This window comes from Neophocaena asiaeorientalis, unplaced genomic scaffold (genome assembly GCF_003031525.2).
Source record: "Neophocaena asiaeorientalis asiaeorientalis breed wild unplaced genomic scaffold, Neophocaena_asiaeorientalis_V1.1 scaffold197, whole genome shotgun sequence".
NCBI lineage: Eukaryota > Metazoa > Chordata > Mammalia > Artiodactyla > Phocoenidae > Neophocaena > Neophocaena asiaeorientalis.
In genome coordinates, this window is record NW_020174703.1 from 6,082,859 (window position 1) to 6,100,674 (window position 17,816).

Here is a 17,816-nt window from a genome sequence, read left to right on the forward strand (position 1 = left end):
GTTAGAGTTGCTCTGTCCCTGGTTGTCCAGCCAATGTGCTTTGCCAAGACCTGGCCTAACAGTACAAGAGTCAAAATTATCTGTCAACTTCTAATTTACTAGACTGATTTCTTCAAATTTTTTCTGGAAAATCATCAGAAAAATTGAAAAACTATGTGCTATGTTTAATTATCTCAGTTTAAAAAGTATATTAAAATAGTTCTAAACACATATCCAGAGCAGACGCATACAAATTACCTTGCTTGATGATTGTTACTGGGATTAGCTTTTTTGGAACATAGGCTGGCTGAAAAGAGAGGAAGAGAGTCAGCTTTTGAGTTACTGTTAACTTAAAAAAATAAATAAGTAAAAAAAACTGGAAGCAGACCTTGTCTTTAGTGAAGTTCCCCATGACACAGGTTTAACAGCTGCTGAAAAGATCTTTAGTACATGTATCTGCCTCTATTTTATTGTGCTCACTTGGTTTTCCCCATAAGTGTCCAAAGATTTGACAGAAACAGTTTCTTCAAAACTCCCATTAGTTTAATTTACTTAGAAACTGCAATGGAAAGGAATTAAATCCTCTGAATTGAATACCAGTTTATTTTCACTTCATTTGAGAGGCAAACCAGCCAAATTCTGTCTTTACCTTTCCTCTCAAAAAAAGATTTCAAGCTACATATTCTTTTAAAACCAATCAACATCAATTGTCTGAGTATGCCCCACTGCTGCCCTGCTACTTCAGATACAACTGCCGTGAACTCCTGATGCCACGTATTTCCTTGTCCATGAAGGCAGAGCTGGGACTCAGAACCAGACATTTCTACTTCCAAAGCCTGTACTTTTAACTATTCTGTACATATTCATGCCCAGAGGACCTCAAAATTGAAGGGCAGGTCCCAGAGGACTGTGCATTCTCCCTTCTTCCAAGTTGCCTCAGACGTCCCACAGGAAGTTTTGATGCCATAGAGTGGCTTGACCTAGGGGCACATTTAGTGTTAACTTTACAGTGGAGTCATCACTGGAGATTGTGAGCCAGGGATAAGACGGCCATGGGAGAGACACAGAACAGGATAAGAGAAGGGCAGCAAATATACAGAGAATTAGATTGAGGTAAAGGCATAAGCATGACATGCATTTTTTGATGCTTGATTTAACCTGTATGCATGGTATAGATACTCCATGTACTAGATCTGCTGACAATCCAGGATATACTGAATGAGGTACTTAACCACATAGGTGTTTACAGTTGTGAACAGAAGAGACTCGCTAACATGTTTGCATTCTAATAAACGATATGCCCATAATAAAGAAGTGCCACAATACCACATTTACTGTTGGCTATTTTCCTTCTTGTAGTAAAGTCCTTATGTTTAAAAAACACAAAAAATAAAAGTTTACTTTTATCAGATTATTTTTAAAAAGTATCTATACTTCTTGTATTGTATATTGGCCCAGCGCTATAGACTGAAAGCTTGTATCCCCCCCAAAATTCACATGTTGAAACTTAATCCCCAATGTGATGGCATTTGGAGGTGGGGCCTTTGGGAAGTAAATAACACATAAGGGTTCCACCCTCTTGAATGGGATTAGTGCTCTTATGCCAGAGAACTCCCTCCACCCTTCCACCATGTGAGATGGTTGTCTGTGAGCCAGAAGTGAGTTCTCCCCAAGACACCAAATCTTCCAGTGCCTTGATCTTGGACTTCACAGGCTCCAGGACTGTGAGAAATAATTTACTGTTTAAGCCACCCAGTCTGTGGTATTTTTGTTATAACAGCCCTGATGGACTAAAACACCCAGTAATTTCCTACTTAGCAGTCTAGCCTAAGGAAGTAATCAAAGATACAGGCATCATTTACGTGTAGGGGTGTTTATTACCACAATGTGAAACAACCTCATCATTCCAAAGCAGAGGTTTTGTTAAATAAATTATGGTTCAAATTTTTGACATCTATTTACTAAAGTGGGAAATATGTACAGTATAAATACAAAGGACACAAATTTATATTCATAGTATAGCGTAACTGTATAACAAATATGTATAGACAAAAGACCAGAAGGAGATAGCTCTTTTTTTTTAACAGTAGCTATTTCTTATAATCTCATATTTTATTCTGTGTACCTTTCTATATTTTCCAAGTTCCTTACAAGGGTGAATTACATTTATAACTAGGAAAAGCTATTTTAACCAGCAGTCTTTTTAGCTACTATATATGCTTCTGTACTGCATAGCTCATACACTCTTGGTCAATAGAGGAATGATGTAAATATAATTTATACACAACTTTTCCCAGGCAAGGGGAGGGGAATAGCAGGAATGCAAGTATAACCATCAGTAGAAAAAAAAAAAAGTCAGCTTTGAGTTCACACTGGCAGAAGACCTCTGGATTTATCATAAGAAAATTAAATAAGTGTACCTGCTCACAGGACCCTTCCCCAGAGAGGGACAGGCAGGCCCAGGGCCCTGCACTGGTGTGTCCACCTTGTCCACCTTATGTCCACCTGTGCTGCTTCAGCGAAAGGGTTGCCACACGTGTCCTCTATCATTCCTGAGCACTTAACCCCTGCTGCGGCAACCTCCGGTTCCACAGGGGACGCTGGCCCGCGGAGCCGCACTGTCCTTCCCGGCGCTAATAATCACGTTCGACAGAACTGTGTCTACCGTTCCAAAGACTGTTGAATGGCTGGTCCGCTGTTTGCCCAGTGAGTCCTGCCATGTAGTGTATATTTGGCAGAGCGTGAAGTTTTTCAGAGACACACCACATTATAGCAGAAACGCCTATGGGTTGATGTGCTGATTGCTTTTGAACGGCATTATTGCAATTCTTATTTCCTTCCCTGTGGATTTGTTTTAAACAAGTTTTTGACAAAAACAAATGGAAAATATTCCACTCTTGGCATGAATGGAACACAGTGTCTGTTTGAGTTCTTATATGGGTACAGACCAGTGTTCTGTTAAGACGATGACATGACTATATGGGCAGCGTGTGCTGCCAAAAAACAAGGAAACCATTTAGCTGCAGAATCAAGTTCTTTCTAGACCTATAATTATTCTCTTGCCCAATCTACAATCCAAAGATGCGCCAAGACTAATGAGCAAGTACTAGCTCCCTCTCTGTAAGTAGGGTTTTTTTTTAGTTGAAATATAGTTGATTTATGTTGTGTTAGTTTTAGGTGTACAGCAAAGTGATTCAGATTATATATATATAAGAATGTATACATGTATGTGCATATATCTATGTATATATATATATATTCTTTTTCAGATTCTTTTCCCTTATAGGTTATTACATAACATTGAGTATAGTTCCCTGTGCTCTACAGGTCCTTGTTGGTTATCTATTTTATACATAGTAATATGTATATGTTAATTCCAACCTCCTAATTTATCTCTCCCCTCCCCTTTCCCCTTTGGTAACCATAAATTTATGTTCTATGTCTGTGGGTCTATTTCTGTTTTGTATAGAAGTTCATTTGCATCATTTTTTTTTAGATTCCACACATAAGTGATATCATATGATATTTGTCTTTGTCTGGCTCACTTCACTTAGTATGATAATCTCTAGGTCAAGGGCATCAGGAAAATCCTTCTGCCCAAAGTGTTTAATGCTGAAGGCTCTAAAATCCCCAGTAAGAAATCCACACTATGAATTCTTTCCCTGTGTCTTTTTACAAAAATGTAGGGAAACATCTGTAACCTGGACTTACTGAGAAATAAAATATTATGATAATTTCCAAGTTAAGAGTATGTAACCAATTACAACTCAATTTCAATTGAACTGTTTCATGTATGATGTTGTTTATAAAGTAACCAGTAACCTTTCCTTACAGTCACAGGTTTGCTGTTATGAGCATCTATCAACGTGTATAGACGTCTCAGTGTAGCTGGTGTCGGGTGTGGGGGTGGGAAGCGCGGTAGTGAAAATCCTGCATCCTACAAGATGCTGCGACAGTTTTGCTGGGGTGGCCTCAGCACAGTACTACTGCTCCCCACAGACACCACCCTGGTACCGGTTTTCTTTCTTAGGCCATTACCTCCCTGGCTCTCTTTTCTCTGCTGCTTGCTGACCCCATTCCTGCAGCAAACCTCCATCACCACTTCCTTCCTCAGCTCTCATCCCACCCTTCAGCAATTATTTTTTAAATGTTTATTGTATGTCAGGAAGTGAGCATATTTCCCTCCTACCGTTTAAGGGATTAATTATTTTTTTCAGTTTTGAGAAATTCTATTCCTTAAGAACCCAGGTTGTGCTGTATCCTGAGCAGGGTGACTGGCTAAGGGAAATCATTTTTACCATTTTTCTGGGGACACTGTGGCTGAGTATCCAGTTGGTGAGATTCAATGGGGAGAGGATGCTGAAGTGGTAAAAGGCAATGCCCCTGCGGGCCAGTCCAGCTTGCTTTCCAGTTCTGGTCAGGGAAAACCTACACTCATCTAGAAATAACCACAGCAGCAGTAGCCACATGAAAGACTTTGGATTCACCCTGCATCACACTACCTTCGTCCCGATATTATATTTTGAAAATTAGCTTTAATAAATGTAGTGGTAACATCAGGGTGCTGTTCTTTGCAAGTTACTCTTTACAGGTTTGTCCATTTGATATTTTTGTGGCAGCAGCATATCCATTGTAGATTTAACTTTATTCTTAGGCCCTGAGATAAAGAGGAACTGTCCATTTGGGGAGTGGCTAAGGGTTGCTCAAAATCAAATTTCAGCTCTTTAGACTCAAGTGCTAAACAACATGAGAAAAACTTGGGCATGTTACATTCTGGTTTTAATTCATTTTTTGGATGTCCTGATGAAAGTTATGAAATATACTGATTCAATCTAACATCTGACTAAAAGTGAATCTAACATCCTTCTTGCGAAAGTCTCCATTATTTCCAGTCAGCTAGGGAGGAATCAGACATACACCTTTGGTGATATCAGTGGCCAAGACATAAAATTTTCAAGTTTCTGCTTAGGACGATGATTGCTAAGAATGGAAGGACACCTGATGTACTCACTGCATACAATCTTAGGGTGCGGGTGGGGACCACACTGTATTTTTCCCTATTCACTCATCTGCTAACTGTTACACTTTAAAAATTGGTACCACTTCTCTTTCTGCCAATGACTGAGATGGCTTTTTAAAAAGGTAGGTGGATCTCTGATGGAAAATAATGGAAGGGTGGAAATAGATGTCATATTTTAGGGGAACACTTATTCTAAGGAGATTTGGATTAATTAAATAATTAAACTTATATTTTAAAATATCTGTTAATAAATGCTACATACTTCAAAAATTTATTGTTTGGTTAGTGAACTAGTTAGATAACTAAGTGTTTTTAAAATATAGAGAGAATGTATTAAAGTTAGGTCCTTTTAGACATCATTCCTTTATTTTTTTATATAAGAAAATCTAATGGGGCTTCCCTGGTGGCACAGTGGTTGAGAGTCTGCCTGCCAATGCAGGGGACACAGGTTCGAGCCCTGGTCTGGGAAGATCCCACATGCCACGGAGCAACTAGGCCTGTGAGCCACAACAACTGAGCCTGCGCGTCTGGAGCCTGGGCTCCGCAACAAGAGAGGCTGCGACAGTGAGAGGCCCGTGCACCGCGATGAAGAGTGGCCCATGCTCGCCGCAACTAGAGAAAGCCCTCGCACAGAAACGAAGACCCAACACAGCCAAAAATAAATTAATTAATTAAAAAAAAAAAAACAGTAACTTTAAAAAAAAAAAACCTAATGAACTTATTTACAAAACAGAAAGACTTACAGATATTGAAAACAAACTTATGGTTACCAAAGGGGAAATGTGATGGGTAGGAATAAACCAGGAGCTTGGGATGAACATACACACACTACTATATGTAAGATAGAAAACCAATAAGGACCTACTGTATAGCACAGGGAACTCTACTCAATATTCTGTGATAACCTACATGAAAAAAGAATCTGAAAAAGAATGAATATATGTATATGTATAACTGAATCACTTTGCTGTACACCTGAAACTAACACAACATTGTAAATCAACTATAATCCAATAAAATTTTTTTAAAAGAACCTAATAGTAAACACTAGGTTTCACCTTGATAAAAAGAGTGTTCTTGCTTCTCAACGTGAAGAAAATAGCAAAATTATCATCTGTTTTTTCTTCTGCAGTTACATAGATCTCAAGTGATACAACTTATATGGGAAGAATCAGGGTTATTGTTTATGCATACATCTTTTCTCTGATTTTTCTAGAGGTGTAGGCAGGGATGATATTGAAAGTATTTAACAAGCAGTAGAAGGAAGGCACTAACCTATCAGAAAAGACCCCTGCTATGTGTCCTCTGGCACAAGTGTACTGGGACTTGCCTGCAGAACACATGCTTAGATACATGAATTACAATATATAATGTAACAAGATGCTTAAGATGGGGCTGTATTTAACATTCAAATTTTTAATCTAAATATTATTTATCTGTTAAAAATGGATCGCCTCAAGTTCAAATTGTTTTTCACATTTCCAATCTCTTTTCAGAAGGTGTGAAGGAGTTTCTGCTGCATTTAAGTTTTAGGTATAAGCATGCATATATGAATAAAAACATTTTTCAATGTATCTTTTACTTAAAACTCTGGAATTAATTTCATATCTCTTGAAATACTGCCTTCTAAGATCAGTCTCAGAGAAGAGGTGGGTAAACATTGGATTGATATCGACTTAAAATATTAAAATATACCTCTAAAGGATCAAATCAACTTTCAGAATCAATTCTAAATGATTATATAAGATGGTCAAAGTCTATCCCAGCTGGTTCCTTTTCAACTTTCCCATGTTCCAGAGCTATCCAAATGCACAGAAGGCAGTTTGGGAAACATTTTTTCTGCTATCTAGAAGGTAACAATGAAGAAAGGCTTACAGAGAAGCCTTAAAATACCTTTTCAGTTAATTCGACTTTTCCTTTGGAAATACCCAAGAGTTTCAGAGCACAACTCGTTAGAGCTGGCTGGAGTTTGGGGTAATCTGCCTCACAGCTTGAAGTGATAAAATATCTGGCTCTGTGTCACAGGTGCAGGAAGTTTCTAACTGGACCTTCTTGCCATGGCTATTTATGATGTGGAAAATAAATTAAATTTCTTGGAAATAAACTGTCAATCATCTTTCCCAATCCTGCTGAGTAACTCACCCTAAATGAAATATTCTGCCAAAAGAAATACAAATTATTGAGATATGATTGCTGAGAAGGAATGAAACAAACGACATTGAGTCACACGTAAGATAAAGCAGGACAGCCAAGAGGATGGAGATAAGATGTGCTTCCTAGGAAACCACTCATAACAACAGCGAGGATTGTTCTAGAAGAGAATGGAAGAGCAACTCTATTCCCTGTGATTGGATTTAAGAGAGACAAAGACAAAGGGACCTTAGGGAATGGCAGAATTCAATACTTGGTGCTAAGCCAATTGGTTAATTATCTGGGAAAAGTATATAACCTCATCAATATAGGACCTTACTACATATGATATAGCAAAATAAAATCCACATAGGTTAGAGTTTAATTACTACAAAATCAAACCACTTATAAGACAAAAAAAGAGAGAAATATTTATCTGATCTCTGGATAGGGAAGGGCTTTCTAAAATATAAGGCAATTGGAGATATGACAATGGAAAAGACAAATAAGTTGATTAAGCAAATTAAGACTTGCCTATTTCACAAATTCCCATAAAGAAAACTGATAACGAATGTGCAAATAATGTTTCTAGATGATATCACAGAGTCTTTGCTCTTTAAAGTCTTTAAACTATTCAATAAAAAAAACCATGAGATGCCCAATAAACAAAGAACTGAAACTAAAGGTCATTAAATGGAAAATACAAATGGCTAATAAATAAGTGAAGAAAGTGCTGCTTTATCAGCAATCAGAAATAGAAATTTAAAAACCATTTTATACTATTATACTAGCCAAAATTTTAGGGATGGAAATACATAATGTTGAAAATCAGAGTACTACAGAAAGATAACTCTGACCCATTGCCAACAAGATTGTAAATTGGTAAAACCTTTCTGGAAAGAAAGTTGACCAAACACATTAGAAAGTTTAGAAAAATGTTAAAACTCTAAACTGTTAATTCCTCTTCTAAGCATCTACTTTAAGGAAACAATCAGAAATGTGAACAAAGATTTATGATCATAATATGACTTATAATTAAACTGTTAGAAATAACTTAAATGTCTACAAATTGGAAACAGATTGAGTAGCTGATAGTGTACTTAGATTATGTAATACACAGCAATTGAAACTATGTATATGAAAAGTACTTAATGACATGAACTATGCTAGGCCATATTTTGGCTAAGTGAAAAGAATGAGATATAAAATTGCACATATAGCATGATTTTAATTTTATAATGAAAACATACTTGAAAAAAAATACAATGTTCTAAAGTTTTAACAGTAGACCGTAAATGGTTCTCTACTGGTCTTTATTTGGCAGTGTTATAGGTAATTTTGTTAATTTTTCTTTTCTCATTTTTATACATTATAAATCTTTAAATATCAGATAATTAGGAAAATAGTCAAAACCAAACAGAGAAAGAGAGAGGGAGAGAGAAGAGATGGAGGCAAGAGAGAAAGAAAATAAATGAATCAATCAATCCAGGCCTCAGAATTTACCTACAATCTCCTTTCTTATATTTTGATTTTAAATATACCAGAATACTTTCCTGGGCAGTCACAATAATTTAATAATCATGACAATAATTTTCCAATATACACACTTTTCTGCCAGTTCAAACCAAAGAAACATTTCCTTTATCAGCAGTAATTCTCAGTTCTATTTTATCCAAACCCATTTTCTGTCAATGAAAAGAATCTTGCATATTTTTATTCACTGAGGTATGTACTACCATTTTTCCCCCACTGGGCTACATGAACAGTGGGTTATTCTGTGGACTATTCAATAGACATAAAAAACCATCTATCCACAAACATCATGCACACATTGAAAAGAACAAATTTGCAACCCTGAATAGAGTCTTAGCATGTTCAATTGACTGTAGAATATTTCCCTGGCTGGATACTCCCAATACATAGACCAAAGCCAGCATCAAATTCCCCTTTTCTCACCAAAGTGCCTTCTCTACCTGCTCTATGACGTAATGTTCTTTACTTTATAATTAGGCATGTGATTTCAATGGCAAGTGTCTTTGTGATGGTTCTAACAATGGCTTACATTTATAACAGGTAGTATGGAACTGATATAATGCTTCCTGAGAACAGATTTTGAAAAGTGGAGGGAGAGGAGAACAAGGGACTGAGCTCCTAAGGTGAGAGAGAAAAGAGTTCTAGACGGGGAAAATGCTGGGCACATAAAATATACAAACGTTTACTGCACTGAATAGAAGCTGGGCATGTTACAAAACCAAACCAGTTGCTTCATCATTTTGAAAAGGGTTGGCTCTTTTAAGTAGGAAATAATAGAAAATAGAGGAAAGGTTTGAACAATCACAGGGTTAAGTAGTGCATGTACTTATTCACTCTTGAAACATGTTATAGTAAAAAACAACCCACAGGACAGAAGATAATAAGAATAATCTCAAAATACCTGGAATACTGAAATACTAGATAACTATACAGAATATCAGAATTTTAGAGCTTTAAACAAATTAGAGATAATCTGGTCTCATGCTTCCACCTCCATTTTCTGAGAAAGAAACTAATTCCTAAAACATTATGTACTTGACCCAAAACCCTATAGCTAGGCAGTTAATCCAGTTTCAGTACCTCATAACAGGACTACTCCCTTATTTAAATGAAAGTATAATGCACACACATTTTTAAAAGAACATTCTCGAAAATAAGCTGGTACATACCACTGTGTGGACTTGGTCATAGGTACTTTGGATTTTCCCATTTACTTTGTTTTTACCTGACAAAAACAAGAGGAAAATGACATTCTTTTCATTCTTCTTTTCCCTAAATCAATTCTTACTAGTCATTATGAAGACAACTACACCTCCTGCTCTAACTTGGGCCTATTATTTTATTTGCTCTCATTTCAAACACTGATTCCAATGATGTTCGAAACAAGGGATGATAGGAAGCAAGCCCAGCCCCATAAAGTCTTTGCACGTTCAATTCCACTGGCCCAGCTTTTTAACTTAGCATTTGTACACGTTATTGATTTTTGGCTCAGTTAGTGTTCATAGGTCAGAGATTGATTTAAAATATGACAATGGCCAAATAAATTGTTATCAATGATTGCTACTGTCAAATATTAGTTTACCATTTTTTTAAAAAAACACTCACTATAAAAAAGATTCTGAAATATCAATGCTCAAATTCTGTTTACTTTTGTATTTTCATAAATATGGATAATGAGAATTAACTCATTTCCTATTATACAACTAATAAAATAATTTAAAATTTGATAATTAGGAAAAAATATTACAGAAAGCTCACTCAAATAGTTCTAGGTACTTACTTCCAACAATAGTCTTGTGATTAAAAATCTTACTCCAAATTCCACCTTCTACATTGTCTTTCACTCCGAATTCATAAACTGTGTCAGGCTTTAGATTTTCCACAATTGTTTCAGTGGCCGGACAGAGTTGAAAAATCCATTTCTTTTCCTTATCCTTTTCTCTATAGCGAATTGTATAAAATCTGTTGAATAACCAAAATATGCTATAAAACCACAGGGAGATTCAGAAAGTACTTCCAGCTTCTTAATACATCATAGACTCCCACCTACTCTCAAGATTTCACATTGGCTTCCGTTTAGATTTTTTTTAATTTTCAGAGAACATAAAAAAGTTTCTCCATGCGTGCTTAAGTTTTTAATTTCTAATTGCAAGTTAGGGGACTAGGTAACAGCACAGTCATGGTCTAACAGAATTCCAGATCTCTCAATTCTATTATTTGATACTTTCCAAAATGAAAGTTGGAAAACACTAGACATTCATTTTTTTCTAATTATGGATAGAGAAGAACATAGGCATATTTTGATAAATATTTAATATTATAATTTCATAACTGTATGGGTTTAAGCCCATGGAAGGTACATTAGAGGTAATATCGTTTAACACCATAGAAGGCACATTAGAGGTAATACCATTCAATTTTGTAAAAGAGGAACCTGATGCACTCTAATGCATCCAGGACTTTATTTCAAGGGTGATATTTTCTTACTATTAAAAAAAGGATCAACACCAATAGTCAAGCTGAGAGTACAATGAGAAAAATCGAACAATGCAAATCCAAGATCACTGTTACATATTTGCTTAGGGCTTCATAATATTCAGACATATATATCACAAGGTACTAATAATCCTCACTGTTTTTTTTGCACCTTTAACACATGGTAGGTTTTATATATATTATCTCATTTAATTGTCACAAAAACATCTTAAGTGGTAGAAATCATTAATCCTACTTTACAAATGTGAAAACCATGTTTCAGAAAGATCTCTTAACTTGCCCAATGTCATCCAGCTAGTGATTTTTACTAGTGGCAGAACCAGAAAAGCAGGAAAAACTCCTCTGGCTCTGCTCTAAACAGTCTCACAAAGTGGGGAAGCAGGTCAGGAAAGGAAATTGCATTGCTACTGGATACAGCAATGAGAATGAATGAACTAGGGCTATGTGTATCAATATGGCTAAATTTTACAAACAAAATATTGAATGAAAATAGCAAAATGATGCATGTAGTTTCACATCATTTGCACAAAGATTAAAACACTCACACAAAATATGTTACCGTATATCATTCCTGGCAGTGTAAAGGGACAAGAAATACTGGAAGGATACAACATTTATGATAGTGCTTTGGCTCCCAGTGAGCAAGTAGGGAAATACATGAGACTAGAGATGGGGCCAACTGATAAACTTTATTTGCTTTTTATTCTTAAATAAACATTTTAAGTAAATAAAATAATAATTGTCATGTACTAACAATGGAAACACACATGCTTGTTATACTATTTTAGACTCTTTTTTTACATTCTAAATTTTCTCTCAAAAATTTAGTACCTCTCCCCCACTCCTCACCCTAAGATTCAGGTCAATTGCTTTTATTTAAAGCCCTAAAATCCCTCATTTACTCATGCTGAAAATGTTTATCGTGTCCTCTTTAAGTGCCAGGCACAAGCTCTTGATACAAAAAAAACCCACCCAGAATCTTTGGAAACAAGGGCCAGGACTGGCTACATAATTTGTGGAGTTCACAGCAAAATGAAAACATGGAGCCCCTTATTCAAAAATGATTAAGACTTTTAAGACGGTGACAACAGAGCATTAAACCAAGCATGGGCCCTTCTAAGTGGGGAACCTGTGTGACCGTACTGGTTGCACGCCCATGAAGTCAGCAAGGGGGTTATAGTTTCTTAAGTACAGAAAAGGGATGTATTCATACATTCAGCCTACTTTCTTACTAGTCACAAACTACTGAAACGCTCGAAATCATTCATTAGCTTGCGTCTTCCTCGTAAAAGCAGCTCTCTGGGCTCCATACCCCATTCCAAAGTCACGAAAAACAGAACGAGTGAAGGAGGCTGTTCCAGCCAGAACACTAACTGCTACTGGGAACAAATGTTACAGAATACGAATGCTCTGTGTCCCGTGAGTTGAACCATCAACAGTAGTTTATGAAACACATTTGTTGACAAGTACGTCGAACAGAATTTCTGTCGTTTTTCCCGTGCCCTGGCTATTACAGGACTTCAGGGAAGTGTAGAGAAACTAAAATCAGACCAGATGGGCCTCCAGAGTTATGCGTCTCTAGTTTGGATACACTTCTGAAGTCCTGAACTGCTTGCATGATCTGCTGGGGTGTGGGGCAATGCCAACAGAACTACCAGAGGCCAGATTTCAGGATTCCCAGGAAGTTTGATTTTATATCCTCTTCCTAGGAATGAGACAGACATGTTCTAAGACTTTGTTGAAAAAAATCTAGCCTGTAAATTTTTTTCTATTTTGATCACAAAGCTTTCTAACTAACCTCTCTTGTACCAACTTGGTCAGGAAAAATAAAAGTACAGGCAGCTAGGCCTTCTCCTCGGCTTCAGTTAGGTTACCCTCACCAACACTGGCTTAATTGATACTTGTATAATATAGGCAAGTTCTAAATTTTAAAAGAGATAGTAAACAAGGCTACTTAGCTATAAAGTGGTGAAGTCTATTTTCTTGATTTTAAAGCAAAATATAGGCCTTATGATGATAATACTGTACAACCTAGCACAGAGTATGTACTCCATATATGTTGTGGAACAAATAGAATGGATACTTAGGTGCTCATAGGGTCATTCTAAAATTATAGTTGCTCTAAATGGCCAATGACTCGATCACCAAAATATTCTGATTTAAGCCATTAGGTCTACAATTATATTTTGCAATATGTTGTTGCATAAGAGTTCATTTACCAAACCTCAGCATTCTTATAGAATCAATGCAAATGGAAGGAGAGTTCAATAAATGTCTACATGGTACATTTGCAGAGGGCTTAGGATTTTTAAATTTATTTCCATGTATCCATACAATAAATTCTGAAATGAGCACAGCAAGAATTATTATAGAAGAGAGAGGCCAAGAAGTGTCTAAAGCCTGAGAATCAGTGACAGAACCAGGCAAATGGCTGTTTTCTGACTCATAAGCTAATACCTTCTGTGTTGCATTGGACTATCTACTGCAGGGCTCAGCAAAAGGAGATGCAAAAACAAGGTAAAATGACCCAGAATGGAAGAGAAGTAAAAGGAATCAGAAGTTCTTTTAGCATTACTTAAGGCTTTCACATAATCACAGACTTCCCAATATTGTCTGAGGACATCCAGGATCAAATGTTGATTGCACTTTTTTTCTGTGGTTAATTAAATTTGGACACAAGTGCATAGAGAGGCAACAAGTCTACTAAAGACAGAGGTAACAGCCAGTGAATGTCATCAGAGCAGACCTCTGCAAAGCCTGACTAGCAATTTGGATTTTAGAAACAAGGATATCTCACATCCTAATTAAGTGGTAAGCAACTGTTGAGGGCAGTGCTTGGTTCAACTGGTGATATTCTGTGCTTGGATCTCCCCAAGAGTCTCAAAACTGACAATAATCGTTATTATAACTTAAAAAATACCATAGCTCCTCCAAATGTAATGGAGAAGGCAGATAGTGGCTTGGCGTGGATATCTGCCAGCTGCAAACTAGTAGCATGCCCTCAGGAGAGTCTCTTTGCCCACTTATATATCAAATTTCTACTTTGAAAAAGAGGGGTTGGATTAGACAATCTTTGAATCCTTTCTGTTTCTAAAATTTTATTCTAGCTACAAATTAGACATTCTATTCTAATAAAATACAGAGGCATAACACAGGCTAGAAACCCTAGAGGCAGAAATCCCATAAATAAAATTTATGATGTAAATGGCACTGAATTCTGCCAAGTGGAGAAATTGAATAGTGTCAATAAATTTAGTCCTTTCACAAACTAGCCTGGATTGGTGCACATGGTTGGCCAGCTGTGGGACTTTCTATACTTTTTTCAGCAATTCTTTTATTTCTATGTGATTAATTACTATATTTCCTAGAACATCTATTCCACACATCACACATTTTTTTTGCTCTCTTCACATCAAAGGACACTTCCTGACGCCCCCCGTTGTCAATATCCCTGCTTCTTGCCTTACTGAGACTGTGACTGCTGATATAAAATCTGCCCTCACTCCCTTCCCCTCAAAATCTGCCCTCACTCCCTTCCTCTCAAAGTCTCTCTCTCCCCCTTCACTCTCTCCTTGCCCCTCTCCAATTCCAGGGTTCTCCCTTCTTCTAAAAAATAAATGTCTTGGTAATTTTATTCCATTTTCTTATTCCACCTACTCTGCATCCTTTCTCTTGATTCTTCAAGGACCTTTCTCTGAGTCAAAAAGTTGTTGAACTATTTTCTACTATATCAAAGCAAAACTAAAACTAATACTTCTTATTCCTGCCATTACCTTTTAACACAAGATCTCTCAAAATTAATCTACTTTCTTCTGTTTTCTTACCACTCATAATGCCTAAATCTCTTTGCAGTCTGGTGTCTGACCTGTTAGTACAGTAAAACATCATGGTCAAATCCAATGATTTAATCATCTGTAAACTTCATAACTACTTTAAAATCTACTCATCTTTTCCAAATCTGTTCCTATTCCTGTTGTCTTCACATTCCTTCTCCCCATGTCCAATCAGTTTTCAAGTCCAGTTATATTTCCCTGAGTGATACCTCTTGCACTTGTCTTGCCTCTACTACTAAGTAACACTTAAAGGCCCAGTTTGGGTTCTTACTATCTCTGGACTCTTAGAATAATTTTCAAACTGGTAAACCATTTCCAAAATCTTTTTATCACTCACTGCTGGCCTGTTTAAGCTCAAGAGAAAGAAGTTTCTAGTGATTTTAGTGCTATCTAAAATGGAACAGCTTGCCTGAAGTGGCAATTATCACATAAAATAACTAATATCAAAACTAACAAGACTAGCAGCAAACTCAGTATCATTTCTTTTTTTTCTTTTAAACATCTTTATGGGAGTATAATTGCTTTACAATAGTACATGACTTTCTGCTGTATAACAAATTAAATCAGCTATACATATACATATATCCCCATATCCCTTCCTGCTTGCGTCTCCCTCCCAACCTCCCTATCCCACCCCTCTATGTGGTCACAAAGCCCCGAGCTGATCTCCCTGTTCTATGCGGCTTCTTCCCCCTAGCTATCAATTTTACATTTGGTAGTGTATATATGTCCATGCCACTCTCTCACTTCGTCCCAGCTTACCCTTCCCCCTCCCCGTGTCCTCAAATCCATTCGCTACATCTGCATATTTATTCCTGCCCTAACCCTAGGATCTTCAGAACCACTTTTTTTTTTTAGATTCCATATATATGGTTTAGGATACGGTATTTGTTTTTCTCTAACTTACTTCACTCTGTATGACAGTCGCTAGGTCCATATACCTCACGACAAATAATTCAATTTCATTTCCTTTTAGGGCTGAGTTACATTCCATTGTATATATGTGCCACATCTTCTTTATCCATTCATCTGCTGATGGATGCTTAGATTGCTTCCATGTCCTGGCTATTGTAAATAGAGCTGCAGTGAACATTGTGGTACATGACTCTTTTTGAATTATGCTTTCTCAGGGTTAACATCACTCTTTTTGAATTATGGTTTTCTCAGGGTATGTGTCCAGTAGTGGGACTGCTGGGTCGTATGGTAGCTCTATTTTTAGATTTTTAAGGAACCTCCATACTGCTCTCCATAGTGGCTGTATCAATTTACATCCCCACCAACAGTGCAAGAGGATTCCCTTTTCTCCACACCCTCTCCCGCATTTATTGTTTGTAGACTTTTTGATGATGGCCATTCTGACTGCTGTGAGGTGATACCTCATTGCAGTTTTGATTTTCATTTCACTAATGACTAGTGATGTTGAGCAACCTTTCATGTGTTTCTTGGCAATCTGTATATCTTCTTTGGAGGACTGTCTATATAGGTCTTCTGCCCATTTTTTGATTGGGGTTTTATTTTTCATATTGAGCTGCATGAGTTGCTTGTATAATTTGGAGGTTAATCCCTTGTCAGTTCCTTCATTTGCAAATATTTTCTCCCATTCTGACGGTTGTCTTTTCGTCTCGTTTATGGTTTCCTTTGCTGTGCAAAAGCTTTTAAGTGTCATTAGGTCCCATTTGTTTATTTTTGTTTGTATTCCCATCTCTCTAGGAGGTGGGTCAAAAAGGATATTGCTGTGATTTATGTCATAGAGTGTTCTGCCTATGTTTTCCTCTAAGAGTTTTATAGTGTGTGGCCTTCCATTTAGGTCTTCAATCCATTTTGATTTTATTTTTGTGTATGGTGTTAGGGAGTGTTCTAACTTCATTCTTTTACATGTAGCTGTCCAGTTTTCCCACACCACTTATTGAAGAGGCTGTCTTTTCTCCATTGTATATTCTTGCCTCCTTTATAAAAGATAAGGTGACTGTATGTGTGTGGGTTTATCTCTGGGCTTTCTATCCTGTTCCACTGATCTATATTTCTGTTTTTGTGCTAGTTCCATCCTGTCTTGATTACTGTAGCTTTGTAGTATCGTCTGAAGTCTGGGAGCCTGATTACTCCAGCTCCGTTTTTCTTTCTCGAGATTGCTTTGGCTATTCGGGGTCTTTTGTGTTTCCATATGAATTGTGCAATTTTTTGTTCTAGCTCTGTGAAAAATGCCATTGATAGTTTGATAGGGATTTCACTGAATCTGTAGATTGCTTTGGGTAGTAGAGTCATTTTCACAATGCTGATTCTTCCAATCCAAGAACATGGTGTATCTCTCCATCTATTTGTATCATTTTTAATTTCTTTCATCAGTGTTTTATAGTTTCCTGCATACAGGTCTTTTGTCTCCTTGGTAGGTTTATTCCTAGGTAATTTATTCTTTTTGTTGCAATGGTAAATGGGAGTGTTTCCTTAATTTCTCTTCCAGATTTTTCATCATTACTGTATAGGAATGCAAGAGATTTCTGTGCATTAATTTTGTATCCTGCTACTCTACCAAATTCATTTTCTGGTAGCATCTTTAGGACTCTCTATGTATCTGTCATCTCTCATGTCATCTGCAAACAGTGACAGTTTTACCTCTTCTTTTCTGATTTGGATTCCTTTTCTTTTTCTTCTCTGATTGCTGTGGCTAAAACTTCCAAAACTATGTTGAATAATAGTGGTGAGAGTAGGCAACCTTGTCTTGCTCCTGATCTGAGTGGAAATGGTTTCAGATTTTTACTACTGAGAACGATGTTGGCTATGGGTTTGTCATATATGCCCTTTATTATGTTGAGAGTTCCCTCTAAGCC

The 17,816-nt window shown here is 36.8% G+C and overlaps 1 protein-coding gene across 3 annotated transcripts in view; it reads right to left on the minus strand.

The window, feature by feature from the left end:
* ABI3BP (ABI family member 3 binding protein) overlaps positions 1-17,816 on the minus strand; it is a 260,060-nt gene that overhangs the window by 137,113 nt on the left and 105,131 nt on the right. For all 3 annotated transcript variants that reach the window (XM_024759291.1, XM_024759292.1, XM_024759293.1), the window contains exons 5-7: positions 10,443-10,624; positions 9,832-9,887; positions 238-286 (exon numbers count right to left, since the gene is read on the minus strand). In XM_024759291.1, the coding sequence (XP_024615059.1) occupies positions 238-286; positions 9,832-9,887; positions 10,443-10,624 (287 nt within the window). The remainder of the gene's footprint in view (positions 1-237; positions 287-9,831; positions 9,888-10,442; positions 10,625-17,816) is intronic.